Source organism: Oenanthe melanoleuca, chromosome 6 (genome assembly GCF_029582105.1).
Source record: "Oenanthe melanoleuca isolate GR-GAL-2019-014 chromosome 6, OMel1.0, whole genome shotgun sequence".
Lineage (NCBI taxonomy): Eukaryota > Metazoa > Chordata > Aves > Passeriformes > Muscicapidae > Oenanthe > Oenanthe melanoleuca.
The window spans coordinates 11,434,955-11,459,312 of record NC_079340.1 but is presented as its reverse complement, the minus strand read 5'-3'; the positions used below and the strand labels follow the sequence as shown (position 1 = coordinate 11,459,312).

Sequence of the window (24,358 nt, the reverse complement as noted above, 5' to 3'; positions counted from 1 at the left end):
AAAATGGATAGAAATTTTGAGTCACTAATGCAAAAATGACTAGCATCTGTAAAACCACAGTATGGTTAGATTCAGATGTGTAACAGCACTCTGTGCTACCTCAGGAGATATGGATACCACCTTTCCTGAGAAAAGTATATGCCTGTGGCAGGTGATATGCAGGTAAATATGTACTTCCCATCACACACCTCAGGATAGGGACAAGGCTCTTTATTTAAACAAGTAATTCTTTTCAAGGAAACTGGACAATTCATGGGCTTGATTCGATTTTCCTCTTTCTCATGTTTTGTGCAAACACTTTGACCAGTGGCAAGTGCAGCACAAAAGCCACTGCAACCATTTTGGTGCTGGTTTATCCTCACATAAAGTGCAGAGAATCTGGCCTTGGGACAGCTAACATAATGAAAGGATTTTTTTCATGATTTTTGAGAAAACTTATGAAGACAGCAATGAGGTTTGTCTTTTTATTCTGATCTGTTAAATCCCCTTAACTAGAGTTTACAGAAGTCTGTTTTAAGTAGCTGAGGTTCAACTTACTATAGAAGAAATAGAAAGAAGAGGAAATACAAATGCAGGTCTGGAATGACTAGTATTACATTTTGTTTTTAAAAATTATTTAAATCAAAGCCACCTTTCTACTTAAATGATGAATCTCCTTTGATCTTCTAGGAAAGCCTTCTTGTTTGCCATTTATTTGAAAGGAGCCTTTCTCTTCCCCACTTTTTGCTTTTCTGATTTTTTCAACTGTGTAATCAGGAGTTTGGGAATAAGAGAAACATGACTTCTGTATAAAATCATCTCAGAAGCTCTCTCAGCTCTCATGAAGCCTACTCAGGGTCTCCTTTCCTTAAACTATAAAACTGACAGGGCAGTGCTTGGGAGGGCTGAGTGTGCACCTGGGCTGTTTCAGAGTTTTAACTATAGCTGCACACCTGCAATGTGGTTTAAAATTAGAAATTAACTTGAAACCAGTATTCTGTATGTGAAACCTTTGTGCCTGGGAAATGTTCAGGGTTACTCTGTACTCATTTCCAAGATTATAGCTTGAGACTGTGTCAAAGACAAGTTGAAATGTGTTATTTCTCTCTGAAATGAAAAAATAATTATTTACAGGGCTTGATAACACAGATGATCTCAGAAAGTGTTGCTGTACTCCTCTGCACATTTATGCACAGTCAGGAAATGAGTTAGAAACAAAGAGTAGCATGTTTCTTGTGGAAAATCAGTCAGAAATCTGAGGATAAACTAGTTATCAAGACTATGTCATTTCCAAAATGTCTGCTGTTGCTGCTAAAATCCCCAAATGTTTCAACTTAAGTGCCTGTATATGGGCTTTACTGCTTCAGCTAGTAATTTGGCACTGACCAGGCTCTGAAATAAAAGGCTTATTCTTTGTTTTCTCTAATTACTATACAAACATTTTAGCTTTCCTGCCAAATGAGGAAAAAAAAAGTCTTAAAACCTTTTCTTTGAATTTTTTTGTCTTAAAAAAAACCTTGTACAAACCTGCAAAACGCCTCTTTAAATAGCCACGTTCTATCAGTAGCATGACTGATAAATTATAGTATAAGATATAAAATGTTAAGGAATGAAGCTTACACTAAGTTTACCCCAAGCCTCATGTCTGTGAAGCTGACATTCCCTGTATCAGCACAGCAAGTCTCGTGTTCCTGATCCATGCAGTGCTGCCTTCTCATGCTTCTCTCTGTCTCAAGCAGTCTGAAGGACTGTAGATATCAGATATCAGGCACAGATGACAACAGTTACCTGAGAAACTCTGTTCACATCTCATAGTAGACCTTCTACAGCTATGAAAGGAGACATATCCAAATATATAAGGCTCCTTCTACATTTATTGATACAAGCCAGATACAGTAGAATCCCACCAGTACTTGTGCTACACCAGGGAAATGGAATGGGGATTAACTTCCATTTAGTATCTTAATTTCTTGAGGGAAGTGATACAATGGGAGGGATTGCCTGGTACATGCTGACAGCAGGAAAATGAGAGGGGCCCCCTTGGTTGGATTTGTGCCCTCACAATCTTCTGACTGTCCTGGGACCAGCAGGAAAGCAAGGAGGGGCTGAGCTGCACTGCTGGCTGCTGGAGCAGAAACTGCTGATGTGCCTTCAGCCATTTGCTCTCGCTCACTGCTTCTGCTGTTTGCCAGCTTCCTCCTCTGGACAGCAACTTAAAAGGAAAAGGGAGGGAGAGAACAGCAGTTCACAGCCCTGACAGTCACCTTCTCCCCAACAGCCAGAGCATTTCCTATTTCCATGGCACCATCCCAGCCTCGCTCAGACCTTGAAGGCCTTCTGTAATTGGCTTATCAGAAAATACATTTTCACTTTTGAGAAACAGGGAAACAAGGTTCTTTTAAAACTGGGAAAGGAAGTTGGAATATTTATACATTTAGCAGATGTTAAAATTTTTGGAATTTCAAACAAGAAAAATTAGGATATAAATGTTCATTTTGGGTAAATTAAGCTTTTGAAACATTTCCAAACAAATTCTTGCAAAACAAATTCAAGCCATTACAAAGTGAAAAGCTTCCACTTCAGGTGTTTGCTTCAACTTTTGCTTTTTCAGCTGAAGAACTTGTTAAAACATATTTTCCTAGGGAATATTCATTTGGAAAAAAAAAAAATTGAGCAATTTTTTAAATATAGATTCAATGAAGCTACCTTTTTACAGAAAGTGTTTGTGCATGGACATTTTGATAGGTGGTAAATTTAGGGGGGCCTTTTTCTGTATTTGATGTTGTAATAAATGCCTGTTTGCTTCTAATTTTATGCTTTAGCAGTATAGTATTTTGCAAGAGTATTTTATTTAAAAGCACAGTGAGGAAGGATTAGGGAAGATATTAGAGCTGGGAGACAGAGATCTTGAAGAACTGTGATCTTTTATTGCAGAGCATGAAAATTTAGTTAATTTTCATAAATCACCTTATGATTAAATTTGATGAGGGCATTGGCAAGACACCAAATCCAAAGGACCAACACTGATCTCAGGTCAGGTTTATTATGACTTTGTCCAGTCAGACCTCGAACACTTCCAAGCATGAATGGAAATTCCACAACCTATATTTCACTAAACCAAAATACTTTTATGAAGTGAGAAAAAATGAATCACTTAATTTTCCATTATTCACTTCTTATCAGTGCAAATGAGGAATTGATAAACCAGTGTGGTTTGACCTGGTAGTTCTCTCTTTACCTTATCTATAAATCAACTTGTGGAGAGCTGGAAACCAGACCTTACCTTCCCCCTCAAAAGGAATGCTCTCAGTACTAATTTCAAAGCCAAACACCTAATTATGGTTTATCAGCAGTTTTACTGCAAACTAAGCAAATACTAAATTGTTAGTAAACAGAGTTCATAGTTAGACCAGTGCAATAGCTAATAACTCAGTCTACTTCAAAGGATTTTATAAAAGCCCCTTAGTGACTTGCATGGGATTTGGATCTCATTTATTGTGCATGGCTTTTAAATATAAATTATGATAGTGAATTGTAATATTAGCATGCAGATATGCAATAGCAGAAACACAAGGCTGGGAGGTGCTTTGGGATGTTCTCCTCTCTTTTCCCTGGACAGGATCACGAGTGCAAATCTTGACTTATGTTTACACTGTTCTGAAAGTCCTCCAATGATCAGGAGCACACTACCTCAAGGCTTCAAAGTCATAGCAGCCCAGCTGAAATCCAGTACTGGACTCATTACTTGTGGCTGTGGAAAACAAACTGTGTCCTTCATGTGAGGCTTTTGACATATTTGTAAATTTTTATGTGACTTTTTATTGGAAAAGCAACACTAGTTCTTCAGCCTTTCTACACAAGTCATCTTTCAGAAACCCCAAACTGATTTTTCTCCCCTCCACTTTACCCTGAATTTCTTTGCCCATCCTGGAGCCCGAGGAGGCTTTATCAGTGCTGAAACCTTATTGACATTAAATGCTGGGTATCCTTATGGTTTTGAATTTAAACAGTGATATCTGGTGGATTTCCTGATATCCACCTTGTAGCTAGTTGCCAGTAGGCTTGAAATTATCTAGGTAGTGAATATACAAATGAGATTCAAAGATGAATAAAAAGGAGTTGGAAAATCTCAATGAAATGAAATCCTGTTCTGTGGTGGATGATCCAACATCTGCCACACAGCTCATTGGTAACAATCACACAGGACCTGGGACTCCACTCCAGGGCCACTGCAAAGACCCAGCAAGCACTGCTCTCTTAGAGTATTTGCCTTTATCACCTCTGTTTGCACTGCATTTCCCACAGGGATTAAAAAAACCCATTTGAACTCATGTTAGTATATAAAGACTGAACCACAGTAATAATGGCTTAGTCATGGGCCTGAAGGAGGAGCTTGGGTTTGGCTGGGCTTCCAGACTTTTGGGAATGTAATGTCAAGTACTGTGCTAGACAGGAAAGGGGCACAGACACAGTTTACTAGGTATTTTCTGTATTCTTTTTCACTATCCAACTGTTCTTACTTCAGTGTGTTAGGGTTCAGTATCTTCTTTTCAAGCACACAGTTCATCAATAACTGGAGATAAATGCCACATACTATAGACAGCTTTAAAACAAGAACTTTAGGAACATGCTCTCAAAACAGGGCTCTTCAGATCCCTTCTACTCATGTACAGCTGCCTGAGTTATTTGCCTCTGATAAATGGGTTGAATCCATGACATGCACAGCTTATTGAGAATTTCCAAAACAGCACACAATGGCTATTTTTTGATCTTTCAGACCCTTAAACAGCTTACATTTTCAGAGGTAAGATGGATGTGGCCAATTTATAGCCCACTATACTTTGGTTACAAGATTTCTGCAAGTCTTCATAATAAAAGTAGAAATTATCTGAAAAAATATATTCAGCTAACCTCAGAAATGCTGAGAAACTTGGCAGAGCTAAGTTCAAGCTTATCAGAACAAAAAATAATAGCCTACAATAAATTTTGTAGTATACTCCATGTGACAAAAAAAAATTAAAAAACCTTAGCCAAGTCCAAATTATCTACAGTAGTTTAATGCAGGTACTCAATGAAAAATAGGAATACATTAAATTAGCATGTTGCGTATATAGAGGACTCCTCAGAGCCTCACATTCATCCATATCTTGTAATGTGGAATTTTAATATGTGCCATAAGTATTTGCAGAATTTGCACCTAAAAGCTACAATTTCTTATAGAACTATATGTAGGTGAAGAATGTAAATGCATTTCAAAGCTAGAAAATGAAGGGACTAGACATATAGACTTTTTTTGTGGAGTGCCACACATAGTTTGAAAACTATAGCAGAGATTGAACACCTTTTTCCTCCTTGTAATACAAGTTCTCAGCACTGATCTTAGTAACACCAGTGCTTCTGTACCAGATGTAAGTTTAGCTGTTGTTCTGTTTTATTGTGTCCCATATTTTCATCTTTACCTCTGCAAGAAGAATACTAATTTTGGTGATTCAAATACTCCTTTATTTATATCAGGGATACTTCAGGAACTCTCTAGACCAACAGAATTGGATCATAAATAAGAGAGACTGTACCAGATTAAATGCCACCAAGTATACTCTGATCAGAAACTATTGTGCACCTGAAAAATTGAGCCCATACATGGTGTCAGATTCCTCCAAGAATGGGGAGATTAACCTCTCATCTTGTAACTGAGTAGCAATAATGATATTTCACTCCATTCAAAAGAGAAAGGACAAATTTATTTGGAGGCTGTCACACAATATCCAAAAACCTACTATAAAATGTAAAATGTAGCAACTGTCAAAAACACTTTCAGAGAGAATGTTAGGATTTTCTAAGGCCTGTGATCTCCTTTAATTCCAGAGCTCTCTGAAATCTCGCCTTTACTTTAAAAGGAAGATAAATTCCAAGAAGTTTGTGTTTGTTTTGCTTTTTTAAAAAAAAATTAAGATTTCTGAGCTAAAAAACAGAAAGTTAAATTTTTTCCAACTTTGTAGAGATGCTAGTTTGTTCCTCATTGCCATCTTAGTCAGCCTGTGGTACCTGGAGAAATCCCAGCTGTGAATTCCTTAAATGTTATTCACCTTTGAGATCCTTGCTCAACCACAAGGCACAAGACAAATCAGATGAATGTTCCAGGCATGAGAGCTGCTCCACTGCTGCAGCCAAGTAGCTGCCTGCTGAGGCAGTTCTGCTGCCAAAGATCCACTCTATCTGACCACAGGGAGGGACAGCTTCAGGGCAGCGTGATCTGGCACACCAAGCCATGGACTAGGAAGAAAGGACTAAACTCAGCTTGACACTGATTTCTTCCACATCCTGCATGAAACCACAAAAGCAAATCTATGCAAACTCAAGCAGCCACAGCAGTTACCTACTGCTCCCATTGACTTGAGTTTGTGTTCTCAAGGCATTTCAGTTTTACAGGATCTGCTTCAAAGATCACTGTTGGCCACATTCATATGGACCATGCCATGCATTGCAGCCACAGATTTAAACATGCAGTGCAGAAAGAGACTCACAGTTTCCCATTACATATATGTCTGCAGCTATGTCTGTACTTCTGTGAGCATACACATGGCATTTTCCTCTGTAAGTACAATGAAAATTGGGAAACACACTGTGCAACATTCCTCTGCCTCCCAGAAACTGGGATAAATAGTGGCACTGCATGGGAACCTGATTGCAGAACAGTGATATTTGCTCATTTTATTTCCACACCACATCATCATGAGGTTCCTTGCCTGTGCAGAAATTTACAGGAATTGTCAGAAAGTTTTTTCAACGAGCTTGGCACTGGCACAGTATTTGAATACAGTTAGAACAGAGACAGTAGATGGAACTGGTGCTTGGCAGAAACACCAGGTAGAGCAGTTTGAACATTCTGAATATAGAGATGCTTTGCAGGAGCTCCAAGCTTGGACTTCTGTTGCTGCTTATTAAATGAACAACTGGAATGACATAAGCAATAAATGAGACCTAGGATTTGTGTATTTACTTTCCTAAGTAGATTTTTGAAAAATGGCAAGGGTTCGATCACTCAGCAACATCTTAGAATGTGAACTAGGTGTTTTATTTACAAATGTCCACATAGACTGTATCTAAAACATACCCCATTATTCTATACGTTTTGCATATTAAACTTAATATGATAGGTCTGAGTTTAGATTGATGATATCATGGAAGAGTAGTCATGTCAATAACATTCTTACAATTTAAAGGAGCAAAATTCACATTGTACTAGCCATACTTGGTAAAAAGGAACTCACTGTTTATATTTTATAGGATTTTAAAATTAAGGTATAGGGACAATAGGTGAAGAGAGACAATGTAACTTTTTTTAAAAGGTCTTCTAATAATTTCTACACCTGGCATATTAAAAAATGCCATAAAGAATCATATATCTTTAATATTACTGGCCCAGAACTCATTGGTTTTGTCCTGGTAAGGGGGAAAAAACCCTATGGTCACCAGGCATAGGCACAGTACCTTTGGCTACACAAATAAGTATACAAAGTTTTGACAGATCTATATACATACATATAAATTTATATATCATGCAATCAACCATTAGTAAAGCAGATAGGAAAAGTACTCTCATTCCTTACCTTCCTTGCTATTTAAAGAGAAAGATCTTGTTTATTTTTTATGGCTCTGTCAACAATAATTTAAGAGCAGTGCTATATTAAGAACACTGCTTTTAACCTTTATTCTCTACACATTTTTCAATTGACTCAAGTCAATGAGAATTCTATATGTGCAGAACATCAGAGAAGTATCACTAAGATGTTATTGTCTAAGCCACTGAAACTCACAGATTAATTCTGGAAAAAATGTAGGTATGCTATAAAGATTATACTAAAGATAAGTGCTGGGTTTTTTATAGGCATAATTGCAACAAACAGCTTTTTGCAAATCCAGGCAAATTGGAAATGATGAATCACAATCATAACATTGCTCATATTTCTGGTAGTTTCTTGAACAGAAAAATACACTTTCTACCACTATGTATGACACAAACTACATGGCAAAATAATAGAAGTCTGCTAAATCCAATTTTAATTTTCAAACAGATAGTTGTGGATACAATATTAGACAAATTGCAGATACCTGAGGTACTTAAATACTAAAGCTGGCACTTTTTGTTTATAATCATTTAACCTCGTGCATTGTGATCACCACTTAAGATAAAAATCTGAACTGATACATGCCTTTTCATCAACTTTTACAACAACAGAAAAAGAATGTATCTTTTCAGTGGTAGTAACAGGCAGAATTAAGGGAGGATATTAAGTCCTAAAGTTGTTACACAATTTCTTTGCTATGCAGAAAAAACTTCAGAAAACACTCAATTTCAAAATGTGTTTCTTATTAGGCAGTTTCATGAAAACAAAAGAAAAACACTGTATGATTTACTGATACACATTTTGTCCAGATTTGTTTTTCTTCTTTCTCTATCCAGGTCTAAGTACTTTAAAAACACACAGCTACAACCCTTTTTTTTTGTAGGATTTACTAAACAACTTTTATTTTTGACAGCATTAGCAAAATTAAGCATCAAAACCTAAGATATTAAGCACTGCATATAATGCTCGAATTAAGAAATCAGTTATTGTCAAAAGCAGTGGTAACAAATGAGGACTTTGACAAAAGCCTGATGCTGCCATTGGTGCTCCCTTCCTGAGCACAAGGTTTTCAAGGTTTTGAACGTAACTTGTGTACAAAGGATCATCCTCTTTAGAACTGTTCTCAAACTCAGATAACAAAAGGAAAGTGTGTATGTTTCTGTGAATGCTTAATTCTTCTTTTTCTCAAGAAAGCACTTGCTGATTAAACCAGAAAGCACTTGCCTGTGCTTAGAAGAAATCTCCAGTTAAGCAGAATCTATTTCATATCACCTGTCCCTTAACTAACATAAACAGAAATGTACACACACAGCAGAAGGCACTGACAAACTCTGCTCTGAGTGTGTTGTTGTGCACATGCAAGGAGATGAACAGCACAAGACAGCAGCCATGAGAAGGACAGGGGAATAGAAGGCCTCTCATACTTTTTGTGAAGAAACTGAGAAAACCTGGCTTGGTTAGTCCTACAGAAAGAATTTTGAGAGAGGATATGATTGAATGCTGAGAGAGGATATGATTGCAGTCTATTAATACATCCTGAGATAAACACCAGGGAGGGATAAGAGCTATTTCAGTGGAGGACAATGTTGGCAGGAGAACAAATGACTATAAAGTAGCCGTGAGTTACACTCATCCTAGAAATTGGAAGATTTTTAGTTAGGAGAGGACTGAGTACTGGAGCAGCTTCCCACAGCAGCAGCAGCAAGGGCAAAATACTGAAATGCTTCCCAAGTAAAACCTGATCAGTTTTCAGAAGGGGCTATATGATATGGCTGCCTGTAACCATAGACTGCACGTGGTGAGCAAGCAGATGTTTCCCTGTCCTGTGTTCCTTTACTCATCCCTCCCAAACTCACAGGATAGTCACAGAGTGTGCCAGTAGGAAGTCTTCACACTTCCTGGTTCACAGAGAAATTGAAGACTTTACAAATGAGATCTGAAAAAAAAATTATACAGGGCATGCAATGTAAGAGAATTTGTGTTCCTACACAATCCTTAATTGTTCATAATCGCCTGGATTTCTTTGTGTGTATCTTCAATTTTTATTAACATGTTTAATCCCCAGTGCCTCAAACCATAAAAATACCTATGAAATAAACAATGCATTACTGCTCCAACACTGACACATTCACTTGGGACCATCTGTGTGAGCTGCAGCTTGCTCATACTGATTGTCAAGAGACCTGTTGCACTCATTTGGTTTCTTACACAGCCTGGCAAAGCACAGCCATCTACCCCCAGTCCAGCAGTTTCTCACTCTGCCACATATTTAGTAGTTGGACTTTCAATTCTCTTGTTAAGTAACACATGCTATTACATGGCTCTATCTTTACATTCTTCTGTAATATGCTAAATTAAGTAGATTAAACACTGAAGCATATAAACCAGAGTACTTTGGATCTCCTAGCAAATAAAATTTCATGGTTTTTTTCCTAAAGAAAATTCTTACTCAACCTAGATCAAAATAATAACAAGTAAGAATATTTTCAAGTGCCACACCCAAGACTGCAAACATACTTTAATTCCAGAGCTTTCATTAGAATTAATGAAAGATATACAGTGAAAGTGATAGTTAGTTTATGTATAACAGCAAGAGGAATACACTCAAAGCTCATCTGATGTTGGACTTGATTTCATGCTGACCTTGCTCTGCTGGCAGATGTTTTTCTGCCTGTATTTTGGTTTATAAATGTCTGACATCCTCAATAGCATATTAACTGTAATTAATTTTATGCAGACTAATTCTGCTGAAAGTCACACAATAAGAGGCAGGGAGGTTAAAGTCATAATGAAGTGAATGCTGGTAAAGTCCACATCTGTGTTTTTAGAGTATTGGCAGCATTTTAATTTCCTTGGGACTTCACATAGGATGTTGTTGAAATTGTGGAAGTTTAAGCCAGAAACACAACTGCATCTAGCTGAAACTTGAGAAAATTAAGAAACCTATGCTTGGGAGCCTCAGAGAAAAAAAAAAACAAATTATAGATTGGTGAGTGGTTTTAGTGCACACTGGTTTATACCTCTTCTTGAAGGAGATAAATATTGCCAGTTTTGCCACTACAGAAAAGTTCTAGGAATCAAACACTATCACATTTTGTGAAAAACAGCAAACTTCTGTAGGGCAAAAAAGATTTTGAACCAAAATACCTGGAGACTGTGTTACTGCAACACTGATTCACAGTTCTCTTCGAATGTAACAATTTCATCTCCTTTAGCAAATGTAACTTGTCATATTAACAGGCATTCCCAAACTGACTACAAGAGTGCTGCCAGAAAATTACAGAGTAGCCATTTCTAAAGTTACCAGAATCTACTTAGCCCTGTGTCTAGATAAATGTCTTCTGTAATACTTGCAAGGCAAATGAAATAGTGTACTTTGTCCATCAGCATTGTGATAAAGAATATATTAAAAGAACACATGGCTAGCTTGGCACTTTGTCAAGATACTTCTTCAGTGTTACTCACTCTAAAGTATTTCAGTCAAATTCTGTCTTTCTAAATCAAGGAACAAAGAAAATCTTGATGCAATTTTTTCCAGAATATTATGAGTTACTTACCTGGGGGCAGTCTTTGATGTAGTGTCCCTTGTTAAAGCAGAGGTGGCACAGGTAGTTAGGAGGTGGCCTCTTGCTGGGCTTTCTGGCTTCTGAAGAAAGGGATAGGTCAGAGAAATGCTCGGTGAGGGAGCTTAACCCATCCACAATGTTATTAAGCGAGCCATAAGGGGATGCACTCTTGTAGAGACTGCTGCTCAGAGCCTGCAAAAGAAAACAAGTAAGTCACATGCAACATAGTACTGTATTAAGGATTGATCTGAGGGAGATCTGAATAGGGGATAGATGACAATAGCAGGGGAAAAAAGTGATTTTTTTTTTTTCTTAGGAACACAGCTACATATTTGAGGGGAGCAATATACAGGCTATTAATAAAGAGGTTTCATGGTGGCAGTGCAATGGAGCTGGTCACCCCACTGTTGAGAAAACCATTGAGCTTGCTATGGTTCTCTCAGTCCAACCTTTCCACTAAGCAATGATTGTTTTCTTCTGTTTGACCCTAATGCATTCATGGTACAGTTAGATTATGCAGGCAAAAAGCTGAAAGAGCAGCTTACAAAACAGAACCCTTTTGTGTCCAAAATTACTTACGCAAAGAATACTGAAGTAAAGGAAAGGAAAAGAACTCCAAGAAAAATGCAGCGTAACTCCCAATTTCCAATCTGGTTAATCAGACAGTCAACACAGGGTCCCATGTCCAAATAATAACAAGAAGCACTGAGATCTACGTCTGGTTTGGATTTTCTAAGGGGTAACCTGCTGTGATTTAAACATTTCCTGATAAAAGTAAATACCTAGGTTTGTACTTCACCTCAATAGGATCTTCACCCTCTTAATCTGCAAATCAAAATCAATAGCTCCTAATTTGCTATTCAGTAGTTTTAGAACAGCAGGAAACCCATCAACACCTAAATAGGTATTTTCCCTAATGGAGATAACAAGGATTAATTCACTTTAACCACTTAAGGTCCAAAAGAAACTGCATAATGGAGTTCAAAAAGAAAATTAAAACTCTTTTAAAAATTAACATAATCACTAGAAATAGGACCAACTATTGAGTGTCCTTTCCATCCTCACGTGATGGGACACATTTCACATAGGTCTGCAATGCTATGCTCATGTAATTCTCCTGACACCAGAAAATTACTGCTGACTTATGGAAAAGTGAGGTAAGAAGAGGTCCAATCTGTGCCTCTGTGCTTTAATTCTATTGAATTAAAATATTTCAATAGGGTATTTGTATGTGCTTTCATATGTTTATACATGTTTGAAGACATGCACTGAAATTGATTTAGAGTTTGTGAAATAAATCTGAAATTGAAATTAAATTATTTTCAGAGACCTCAAGGTGCCTGCACAGTGTTTTCTGGGTGACAGTTGCATACAAAAAATGTATTAAAGCCCTAGGTACAAGTACCTGGGTGACACCAAACTATCCCTGAATTCCATCCCACCACAGATGGTGTACACTGTACAGAAAAATTCAGCCTAATAATCTGCTTCACCCACTTGCCCTGTAGTCAAACACAACAAGCTGAACTCCACTGACCCCTCTTGCAAAGTTGAAACTGGTGCACAGCAGCAGGATCAATTGAAGAGGTCACAGAGTGGGACCTGATCTCACATGGGACTTCACATATGCCTGGGACTACAACATCCTGTGTAGCATAGTTCTGTGCTGTGCAAGATGATGTGGCTGAGAGGAGAATCAGCCACTTTGTTTCAAGGGTTAAAACCACAGATTTTAAAAGGAAAAGGAATTTAAAAAATGAATAAAAAGATTTTAGCTGCTTTAGCCATCAAGCAACCAAAGATACCTCCAACGGTCAATGGAATTTATTTCTAGGATTTATTGGATGCTATTGGAATGAGAAATTCTTGGCATCAAATTATGAAAAGGAAGGGGAAGTGCTGTGGATGCCAAAATAGTATTAATTAAGGGTCTTCAAGATGTTCTTGTCTCCCTAGAAGCCACTTTCTCTTATATACGCCTGGAAAAATATAAAATCTTACTTTTCAAGAGATCCTCTTGCCAAGAGATTCTTAAAGTACTTCACCTGCATTACAACCATTAGTAACTTTGCAAATTCCTTAATATCTAATTTTATAGAGGGGTAAAAGTATGGATACAGAATGTGTGAAGTCGAAAATTCTTTATCTATTGCCAAAATCTAGAATATCTTCTGGGGATGTAGAATAACTCCTGCCCATCAGAAGGTTGCTATTTTTTCCCCCAGGACCAGCCCAGTAACAAACCAAAACATATCTATGTGCTGCCTACAATGGGCTTTGAATTGGACATATGCCATGCAGCGGTGACTGTTTTCTTTCCTACACATCCTTTACACCGAGCTATTGCCCTCATTAAAAGGGAGCAATTTGGAACCACAGCTGGGTATTATGTAACTCACTCCTCCAACAACCCTTCCTGGCATGTTTCAGGTCAATACTGAAAAACAAGGTGGCTCACTCTGGCAGTAAACCTTCACAAACTTTTGTTTCAACCGTGGCAGCCAGAAGCCATGTCAAAGGCTAGGATCCCATGGGACTACGGGCTGCACTGATGCTGAATCATACTGTTAGCAGCCACCAATGGTTCAATGCCCAAAGAGTAGCACAGAGCTCTAAAAGAGGCCACCTGCTTCAGCTGGCAGGGCACTTGTGCAATGCATGCCACAGCTGGACATGGCAAAACATTCAGTTCACATACAGCACCAGGAAACACTTCCCTACAATCATCTTATGGCCCAGTGTTAAAAAAGGAAGAAACAAATATAACATCCCAGAACATGACAGTAAAGGAGAAGATGGACATTGCTGATGTCACTGGTACTTCGAAGAACAATGCATTTCTTTGGAAAATGCCTAGAGGATCTCAAGGTGCAGCCCATCCCTCTGGGTATAGTCAGGCAAACTGATCGAGCAGTTCCTGCCAATCTGACCTGGAAAATGGTCTTAAATCTGTTTGACTCAATGTGAAAAACACATCAATCTGGCACTTGAAAGTTGCTATAAAGAGCACCAGCACAAATGGTGCTACATCCTGTTCCTAGCTCTGGAAATCTCTAGTTCTTCAGAAAGAGATGAGGAAATAAGCCATTCCCAAAAACCAAGTTATATAATAAGGGTGGTAATGGGAAAGTTCATCCCAGCCTCTGGAATCAAACAGTGAAAGCTTAGGGCTTGTAATGAATGTGATGAAATGGTGATTGACTCCATTTTGTCATTGTAAAAGACAAGGGGTGAATGAATATTGCTGAGATACATAAAACAGTTTTGGTTTGTTTTTTGGTTTTTTTTTTTTTTCCTTTCTGGGGCACTCAATTGAGCAGAACGGCAATTCAGCCCTTACTAAGCATTTGCACTGCTGCAAAGAGGATTTTTAAGAAGGGTTTTGAATAAAAACTTTGAATTAGCTTCACACCAAAAGGGGATGTCCGGGGGGGTGATTAGAGTGCCAAGGAGAGTGTTGATGGCCTCAAACAGAAAATAGAGAGGAAGAAAGAAATGTATTCTGACTCACTCTGGTCTCAAGTGTATTAGTACTCATCTGGGAGGTGGCAGGGAGACCGCTCCTCTCATGAATTCCACCAAAAGCAATGACTGCTCTGTGCTCACAATGCAACACTAGCAAAGCCAACCTATTTCTTTAAATGGTAGACAATAGTACCTCTCAAACAGAGTTTCATTTTGAGCATGAACAGAAGAGAAAGGATTTGGCAATGAAAGGGTTAGTGCTCTCAAGGCGCCTGAAAGACCACACTGCATGTCCTAATTACAAGGCTCATCAGCCCAGCTGCAATGAATTCAGGATTTCCTTATCTTGCTATACTGGGGGGATGGGAAACCTGGTGGTAAAACTTAGAAACAGTCTTGGTGGGAGGTTTGAGCTGTTAATAGAAGTTTCTGTGTTTGTTTGTTTTTTTCCTTCCTATGAAACTTATTGATTTAATTCAATGTGAACCAAACTAAAAATCTTGGTTTTTATTTTCCAAGGGTAGCCTCTCTGCTGAATATATCTTTAAACTGTATCTGTTGGCGGTGTTGGGAAAAGTTCCCTTTGTTATTTGTTTGCCCAATGTTTCCAGTTAAAGGGCATGTAATCTGTAGTGTGGTCCTTTGTGCAAGAGGCAGCTATTGTCTTCTATAGCTTCCTCACTCTGATTTCCAGTTAGGTAACATAACATGAGTGACTCAGGAGTTCCAGTATCTAATTCACCTCTAAGTTATATGAATGATTGGCTAACGCTCTTGATTCCCACGGCTGCATCCCTGTCTTTCAGAAACATCTTTTGGGATTGATGTGTCAAGAGATAGAAAAAGAAACCCCAAAACACTGGGTTTATATCTTCAGTCTCTTTTTTAGCAATGGTATAATGTTGAGAATAAAGACAACTGTGGTGAATATGCAATGAAACATCGAAGCAAATCAGAGGCAAGTCTCACTTTGCAAATTTCCCTTTGGAACTTACAGCTATTGCTTTACATATAAAGGTATTTTTTTTAAGAGAGACCAGAGAGCACAAGAGCCTCTCAATTATGACATTTGTGTCTGAGCATCTACCAGACTAGCTGTTATTAATAAGCAATGGCAACTTGTTTATGTGTGAATGGTATCTTCTTATTAGGCATGGACTGGAAAAGTAGAGGCCTAGCTAGAAAAAACAGTTTCTGCCCCAAATTCAGTTTTTTGTTGCTGGACCCTTAAGGCAGTGATAAAGATGAACATATCCACCAGTTAATCTGTTTGATGCTCTAGAAGTTATGATTTGTGCTTATGGGTGTCTCCTCATTTGTAGTAGTTGAATGTACTGAATTGCACTTCAATGTTCCTACAACCTAGTCCAGTCACAAATGCTTCCACAACATTAAATAGTCCAGAATTGAAAAGCAAAGATTTTTTTATGATTTATTTTCGCATTAGTATGCTGCTGACCTAATAAAGCAAACAAAAATAAAGCAGTCTTAATGGAGAGAGTTAAGTTTAAGTCAACAGACACCATGGCAGCTTGAAGTTTGTAGGAAAAGGGAGTTGGATTTCCCTGTAATCACTATGGAAAAAGTAAGGTTTTCATACACTGTAAATGGTAAATATTGTAAATATTTTCCAGTCTGCATGACAGTAACCAGACTAGCCATGCTAATCATTAGCAAAGGTGCTAAAGTTATCAGCTTGGATTTTCACAAAGATAAGAACTGAGTGGTCCCTGTGCTATGTCATAGATAAAACAGTAGAATAAAGTCATTGCCCTCACTGAGTTACTACTTTCATGGAGGAGAGAGAAATCTGAGCTACCCAAACAGTAATTCACTAATTCAGTATGTGTAATATACAAAACTTAACCTGAGGGCCTACAGCTGTCTTATTTGCCAGTGTCCTAAGGCTTGCTTTTGATGTGGGCTTCATCACGGGGCCATGCAGTATGTGTGAGAGCACAACAGTTGCACCAGAAGACAACCATGTTTGGAGAACAGCACTTCAAAACTGTGACTTCTCTGTGCTTCAGCTCTTCATAACTGGTCAAAACAGTTCCCTGTTTTTGTCCCCAAAGAAAACATCCAATGCAGAATCGCAGAATAGAATCATGGAATTGTTTAGATTGGAAAAGACTTTTAAGATCATCAACAATGTTTATGGCCAACCCCAAAGCCTTCTGAAAACAGAGGGATTAAATGAAAATACTGTAATAAATTTAGTTGTATTAATTTGAGCCAGAAGAAATAGAGAAGTTTAATTACCAAGGCTGAACTGGAAAACCTCAAAAACTGCTCCTGTATGGCTTGTGTCTGCTTTAGCTCGTCTGATAAATTGGCTACTTTTACAAAAAAACAGCTTAAGAGTATGTTCAGTAACATTTTATCATTGGAAAACTGAAAGCCAAGCTCATCACTCAGTAAAGAAAATGTTTGCCTGGAGCAAGAAAAAAAAGACTCAGGTTTCTGTTTCCTTCTGAAGTCAACTCTTAAGTCAGCTGTCAAAAAAATCTAGTCTTTGGCCTGACTTTTAGTAAAATCGGAATTACTCAAGTTCTCATATAAAACCACAGATAAATGTAGATTAGCCAAGTAAACCTTAGTGCATTCCTGGCTAGTTAGGCTAGCCAAATATAGCTTAATTCATCCTTCTTCTGTGGGGGACTTTAGACAAATACATGTTTTATGTAAAACTGCTAACACTAAGGTCTACTTCTAAATATTTTCAGACAGATGGAACTAGGCCTTTCCTTCTGCAGAAACAGTATCTGAAGGAGACAGCCACAAATGCAGGGTGACCTGTGGTTGTGAAGGGAGTCATTGAAGGGCGATGAATCTTCAATCCAGCATACGGATCTCTCTAATCGAGTTATTCCAGACCTGACAGCTCAGCTGGCTGTGGCTGCTCAGGCTGTGAGTGCTGAGACTGCCAACACAGGTGGGTGCAAACACTGCTCTGTGCAGGACTGGAGTGTGCCTTCAGTCACAGCAAGGCTGGAGAGCAGCACACGCCACCAGCTCGCCTTTGGGTCTGCTGGTGTTTAACACTTGGACCCAGAGCTTTCAATGAGTTTCCCAGAATTTAGAAACATCCTGCTCCCTATGTACTGCACAATGTATAGTTATGCTGACAGCTCAGCAATTGCTCAGTCACCAACTCCAGGCTTGCTGGAGCTCAGGTAGGCCTTTTGGCTTTCTGCTAGTAGTGTGATCCTCCTTATTTCATCCTCGGGGAAGGGTTTGTGTGGATGTCAGCGAGGTTACTCATGTTTCACAATGTACAGGGACCTCACAAAAGGCCTTTATAGGCAGAAGTGGGAGAAGACAGAGATTTGCTCTGGTCAGAGGCATACAGTCTAGAAGCAACTTTCTGAATCTCACACCAAGTTCTGCGGGGTGCCTTCTCATCTGCTGAATGCCCAACAACTGCCCACTTCTGTTAAAGAGAAGCTCTAACACACGAGCCCTGTGTTAGGGACAACAGAGACCATTGATGGTGTGAATTGCTGTAACCCATTCCCCAGGAGCCCCGGGCTCTCCTGACCCTGGGGAGGCCATGGGCCCCGCCAGCCCCTCCGTGCCACTGTCACCTGGCACTGCCAAAACAGCCCCTCGGCGAGGAGCAGGCCACGAAGTGAGGGGAGAAACGGGTGGATGTGTTTTGATCCCTGCACTTTCTGTTAACATCTCTGCTTCCTGCAGGAAATCTTGTCTCAATCTGACCTGCAGTCTGAAAAACAAGAGTCGAGTTTCCTCTCATTTGGTAGCTCTTTTGACACTCCAAACGCAAGAAAAATAACAGCCGGAAATAGATATGTGCCCGTTCAAGGCCCACTTAGGAAAGCATTTACCTCCTGTGCAGCTCTTGTACGATAAAAGGTCTTGCTAAGAAATGTCCATTTTGGGTTAAACACAGCTCTAAGCCTGAGACAGTTTTGTTTATATCATTTACATTCAGTAATGCCTTCTTGGCACAGAACCTGCTGCGGTGGCTGCCAAAGTTTAGAAGAGGCAAAGCTAAGGTCGCTGTCAGAGGTAGAACAATGCATCATCTGCCCAGAGCGGGCCCCTCGCAGGGCCCCAGCTCCTGCACCCACGGCAAGACAAAAACTTGTGTTAAATTGAATATAGCCAGGAAAATAAATTATTACTGGAATTTCATTTTGTGACTCCGGCTTTTAGATAGTTTTCTCTACATTTAAAGCTACCCTCTTAATCAACTGTGATACAGCACAGCTTGAAGTGGGATCTCAGCAAGCAAACCTAAAACATCACAATTTGCTTCAGATAAATTATAAAATAACAACTGAGAAATCTTTCAGAGTAGATTTGAGGGTTTTTTTTTTCCCCATGCTGTGACTGTTAGAGGAATGAATCTATTATTCTACTAATTTCAGTTGCAATGTATGTTGGAGAAAGATGGTTGTATAAGAACACCTCTGTATTTCCAGGATCATTGATGCTCAAACCCTCTTAAAAACTCTTGCTAGTCCTCTATTTTCAGGGTACATCAACTGATCCTTTGCTTTCCTTTCAACCGCAGCCCTAATGACTACTTACAAAACAGTTGCCTAGCAGGCTCCATTAGTGTGAAGAAATACAGGCTGCAACTCCCCTGCAAAACTCACTCAGGTACTTGGAACTCCTAGAAGCAAGAAGAATCCATGAGAGCAAGCTGATCCCCTTAAAGTGTCTGCTTGGTTAGCAGTTAGCTGGATGAGATGTAAATACAGATTTCCAGGTACCCACAATCCTTCTACGTAGGGTATTGCACTTGTGTTCATTGAAAAGAGACACCAAATCCTGCCACATGCAGGGAGTAGGTGTGGGTGGCCAGTTAATATAGCAGGAATTTATCTCTGCATATGAGCTCAAGTCCTGGATCATGAGGGCATTTGCTATTCTTCAAACTAAATTTGTCGAAACACAAAATGTATTTCTTAAGAAACAGGCTTGGAAGACCAGGCAGCACTTGAAAAAGCTAAGAAAAAGGGTCTGCATGAGACTCTTTAAAACTCCTCTAAGTCAAAGTATTGGACTTGTTACTATTTGCTTACACCAAAACATATGACAGAAAGTAATGTCTGTGCTACATTAAAACTTAAAACCCACCAAAACTTCCCACAGCTGTGCTGGCCTGGCTAGACAATCAGGGACATGGAGAAAGCCTAGGACTTGTAACCCTGCATTTATTCTGTTTTCCTCAAGTGGATCTGTCTATAATTTTAAATTCTACTTTTAGTAAATCACAAATTGTTTGCTATGGTTCGGAGAATAAGAGCCAACCTGCAGGAAAAATGAAGAGATCCAAGTTTTTACACTTATGAAATACTGTCTGTCTGAATTATCAGCATTACTGTAACATTTGAATAGCTTTGTAAAATTTAATTAGTTGGTCTGATCTATTATAATTACTCTGGAACCCACACAGAACCTAAGTAAACCAGGAAAAGACTTAGACTCTCTCCATTTAATTTAATCATTTCATTGTGACTTTCTAAAAGAGGAGAAACAATTCCAGAGGGTAGCAAAATAGGCATCAGGCTGTCGGCAACTTTTCTGGGGAAAAGAAACTGGAGAGAGGTACAGGTATTAATTGTGACATTTCATTAATCTGTTCAGAAAAATGGAAGGTGATACCAGTATTGCTTTTTAGGTAGCATTTATATGTATGCATCCAATTTGGGTAACAGGACACAGTTGCTTTTATTTCTGTGCAAATATGTATTACCAGAATTGTATGATTTGGCTTTGTAATATCTGTGCCTGCACCTTTTGGCAACTGCACTGTGCCATTATTTTTCATGCTTCTCAAAGCAGCATGGAAAAGATTCTCTGGTCTTAGATTTAAATTTCACTTAAATCATGTTTCAAAATCCTTTAATGGCGCACTTCAACTCTGATGTAAAAAACTTTCCTTGGCATTAATCCTAACCTAGCATCTGTCAGTAAAATGCAATCTTTTCTTCTAGTTCTCAATTACCAAAGTAACAGGACCATCACTACAAGTTGTTTGTTACCTATCTTGTACAAGTACACAAAATCCCCCAAACAAAACAACAAAACCAAACAGGCCTGGCGGGGAGGGAGGGATTTGCTTTGGGATAAAAGCAGTTTAGTACACATCTTGGTTAACTAATTCATTCCATACACTTCATAAATTAATATATTGATTCAAGTCAGACTTGGTTGTCTGATCATTTGAGCAGTTCACTGGAGAAGGATCTTCCTTTTCTGTTCTGAATAACTGAGTCTGTGTCTGCAGAGCAAAAGAGGAGTGGATGAAAAATCATTACCCAACACACAGTTACATCACCCCTTTGTTTGGGTGCTTTGGCATGGAAGACACTGTAAACGCATAAAATAACTGTAAATGAAAGCTCTGTGCATAAAATAAAATTGTAACAAGAATTCTACATCCTTTTGCCTCCAATTATAGGTTGGTGTGTTCTTCTTCTCTATATACTGCCTGACAGGTTTTTGTCAAGATGTGCGTGTATTTGTGAGGCAGAAAAAGCATGTCAGTGTTTCTCTCGATGAGGGGTTTGCATAGATACAAAATCCCAAGCAATTTAAAAGAATTGGGAATGATCTTCGGCTAATCAGGAATAATAAATATAATTGGTCTATCTTCTATTGCTTGATTTTATTTTTTTTAAGCTATCAAAAAGAAATCAATACTAAAGCAGAATATTCCTCTTCTTGAGGACTTGATTTACTTTCACTAGTTAGTATTTTAGTTTTTGCCAGCCTTCCAAGCATGGTGATGATGATGTGAAAGCAAGTAGCTGCAGATTATTATGGTGGCTAATATTTTCACTGTAAATAAACTAAAGCCCAGGTAGAAGTCATGTTTGAGTTAGTTAAAGCCCCAGGTAGGGCAGGTGTGCTGCAGAGCTACAGCAGCATTTGCTGGGGCAGGGGCAGTCTGTGGGTAAGGATGCAACACAAGAGGCTCTGGCTGTTGCAGTAAATTCAACACATTTTCTTCTTACTTCTGGGAATTTTCTTAGGTAAGGAAGTCAGATTAAAAGCAACATAATTGTATTTAGAACACTTTCTTTGGTGAACTAAATTTGGCTCTTGTGTGTTTCTTCCTGCAATCAAATTGCTATTAGGTAATTCAGCCTCAGTGTCAAGAGTAAGAAGAGTATCTGCTATGTGCAGTACTGTCCACTTACAAAAACACAAACAAAACACTTTATCCTGGACAACAGAGAAGCCTAAAGCCTAGGTGATACAAATGGAAGAGTGTAATTTGGATAATAATTCGAATTTCACACTTTCTATACAAGATATAGATCTTACTTTCAGGCTCCACTTCCTATAGTATATTAACACATGGGGCTTTTATTTCCCTGGCAAACGTGGGTGTTTTTCCAAAGACTACAGAAGTAGCAAAGCAGGAGGCCACAGCTGCAGAGATAAGGACAGCAAGCAAAAGAGAATGCTTATAGACATAAACCCCTGATTTTTTTAATTTTAAAGCATATGTCCAATTGGAATTAGGAACAGAATAGTTGTTAGCTCAAACACCTGTAATAGGATCTAAGATTTTGAGACCAGTGTACAGTGGGCTATGAAAGCTGCACTTTGTGTGCTGAGACAGGGTCATCAAAAGGGCTCTGGAGCTGGCTGTGTTGGGAGGACAGGCTGGTGTTGCCAAGACCTCCGAATGCATGTTGTCCTCTGATTAACATAGAAGATTCAGCTCCCTGGAATCTCTTATGAGGACTGATGTGAGAATTGACATTTAACTTCCTGAGAAGCATTTTGGAATTACATGTCTGGCGCTTTTAAGTAGCCACAAATTATTGGTAGTGCACAATCATCCTGAGGCAGAGAGCACAAGTTCCAGAAACATAGGAATTGTTATGCTAGTGCCATTTCAATAAATTTTGAGAAGGTTAAGGGCACTGTAAGTGAGAAAAAATTAAATTTAGGAAATAAGTCAAATAGTAGTCTGATAATAGTTTGATTATAATAATACCTATGTTCAGTTACTGTAGACTGTGCTACTCTGTAAGTTAGTAGCTGAGAAAGCAAGTTCTCACTTGAGTGCCTAGCACATTAAGCACCCTGTGGATCAAAAATGTGTTCTGTGTTGGAATAAATAATTATGTAACACAAAATCACACAAATTGGACATGTTTTGGAGCATATGGCAATTTCTGCTAACCTGCATCTCTGCTGAGTTTGCCTTCAGACCATACTGGTTGTGAGCAGCCTCTTAAAAGGCATTTAGTTTTCTCTTGAATCTTTTAATCATGGCAGTTCTCAAAGATATTGCACTTAATTTAGGGGGCTAATGGCCTGATCTGGTATAGCAATCCTTGTATTCTTCGGACACTAAGAGAATGGAGATTTTTTCAATCTTATAATTATCCTCCAAATTACTTCATCTAGGCCAAATAACAGATCTTTCTTTGTCAAGTATCAGCCTAGTGTGTAACCCCCCTAACTCTCTGAAAGACATATGGACAACAAGTTTGTCTGATAAAATATATTTTCTGTAGAACTGCCAATTTCCTTCCCTACATCTTTGTTCTTCCAGTGTTCAATCGGTTTCTGTTATTATTTTTGTATGAATGTCACTGTCTTCTTTGGGAAGTTACCTAATCTATCCCAGTGCTTTACACCTGCTTCTGTTTCACAGGGATTTGAATGTTATTTGCCACAGCACACTGTAAACTGTTTTTACTCCACACACATTTTTCTTTCCAAGCAAGTGATCCATACTTTACTGTAGCAAAGTGAACTAGCTGGTGTGTGCCCTCATTCTCAGTTAGTTCCCTTCTTGTCTATAAGGACTGGATCTGGAAGTCTCCAAGTCAGAAACATGAAAATGGTGATTATTTTCTCATCTAGTATGTGCAGTTATTTGTGCTTAAACAAAATCTGTATTTAGATCCAGAAAGTGGCTGCCATAGAGGTTTCTAGAGGGAATTCCACTCTTGAAAGACACAGAGTAGAGAAAAACGTTTAATAATGATATTAAAATAATTTCTTGCTGTCTCTTCTTGACCAAAGACAGCATTGACCTGGTAGGATGCCTCCTGTTAGTGTAGAAAAATACTTTATGAGTCTCTTGCCCCCTCATTCTAGGTTTTTCAATTGTACCCCTCAACGACAGCCACAGATACCTGGCTGTATCTCAGAGGTGTTAAATTCCATATAACCAGCCTCACAACAAAGCCTCAAATACTTGGCTCTGATGGATGGTGTTATAATGAGGGTGGAACCCAGTTCAATGGCCAATTTATTGCATCTTAATGGTCTAACATGCTTTTATTTCATATCTAGGACAACAAATGCTGCCATAAAGTTTGGTTTAAAGCAGGTCTGTTTTGCAAAATGAGTCTTGCATACAGAACAAAACACTCATTGTTGCTTTACTGTTTAAACCTTTATTATTGCTTTTTTTTCCTTGGTACAATGGGCTTTTATGCACCAAACAGCTGTGTTCATCATGTTTATTTAGAAGGCATCCATTGTAGTGGAAAAAGTCTGGAGGACAAAAATCTTGAAGTACAAGACTACTCTGTGGGTGCTGGCACTTTTATTTTTTTTCTGTCCTGTTTCTTTGGTCAGTATGCAAGTCACATACACAGGCACTGCCATGCAGACTTGCAAACCCTGTATAATAGCAACTTTTCACAAGTGCTGTCTCTTATTCCAAGTGTTCTTCTCCAGAAATTTTCAATTGCAAGGCAACATACAGGA

General features: G+C 38.7%; 1 protein-coding gene across 1 annotated transcript in view; it reads right to left on the bottom strand.

Moving 5' to 3' along the window:
• ZCCHC24 (zinc finger CCHC-type containing 24) overlaps positions 1-24,358 on the bottom strand; it is a 103,805-nt gene that overhangs the window by 76,053 nt on the left and 3,394 nt on the right. The window contains exon 2 of the mRNA XM_056494862.1: positions 11,165-11,365. Coding sequence (XP_056350837.1) covers positions 11,165-11,365 — 201 coding nt within the window. The remainder of the gene's footprint in view (positions 1-11,164; positions 11,366-24,358) is intronic.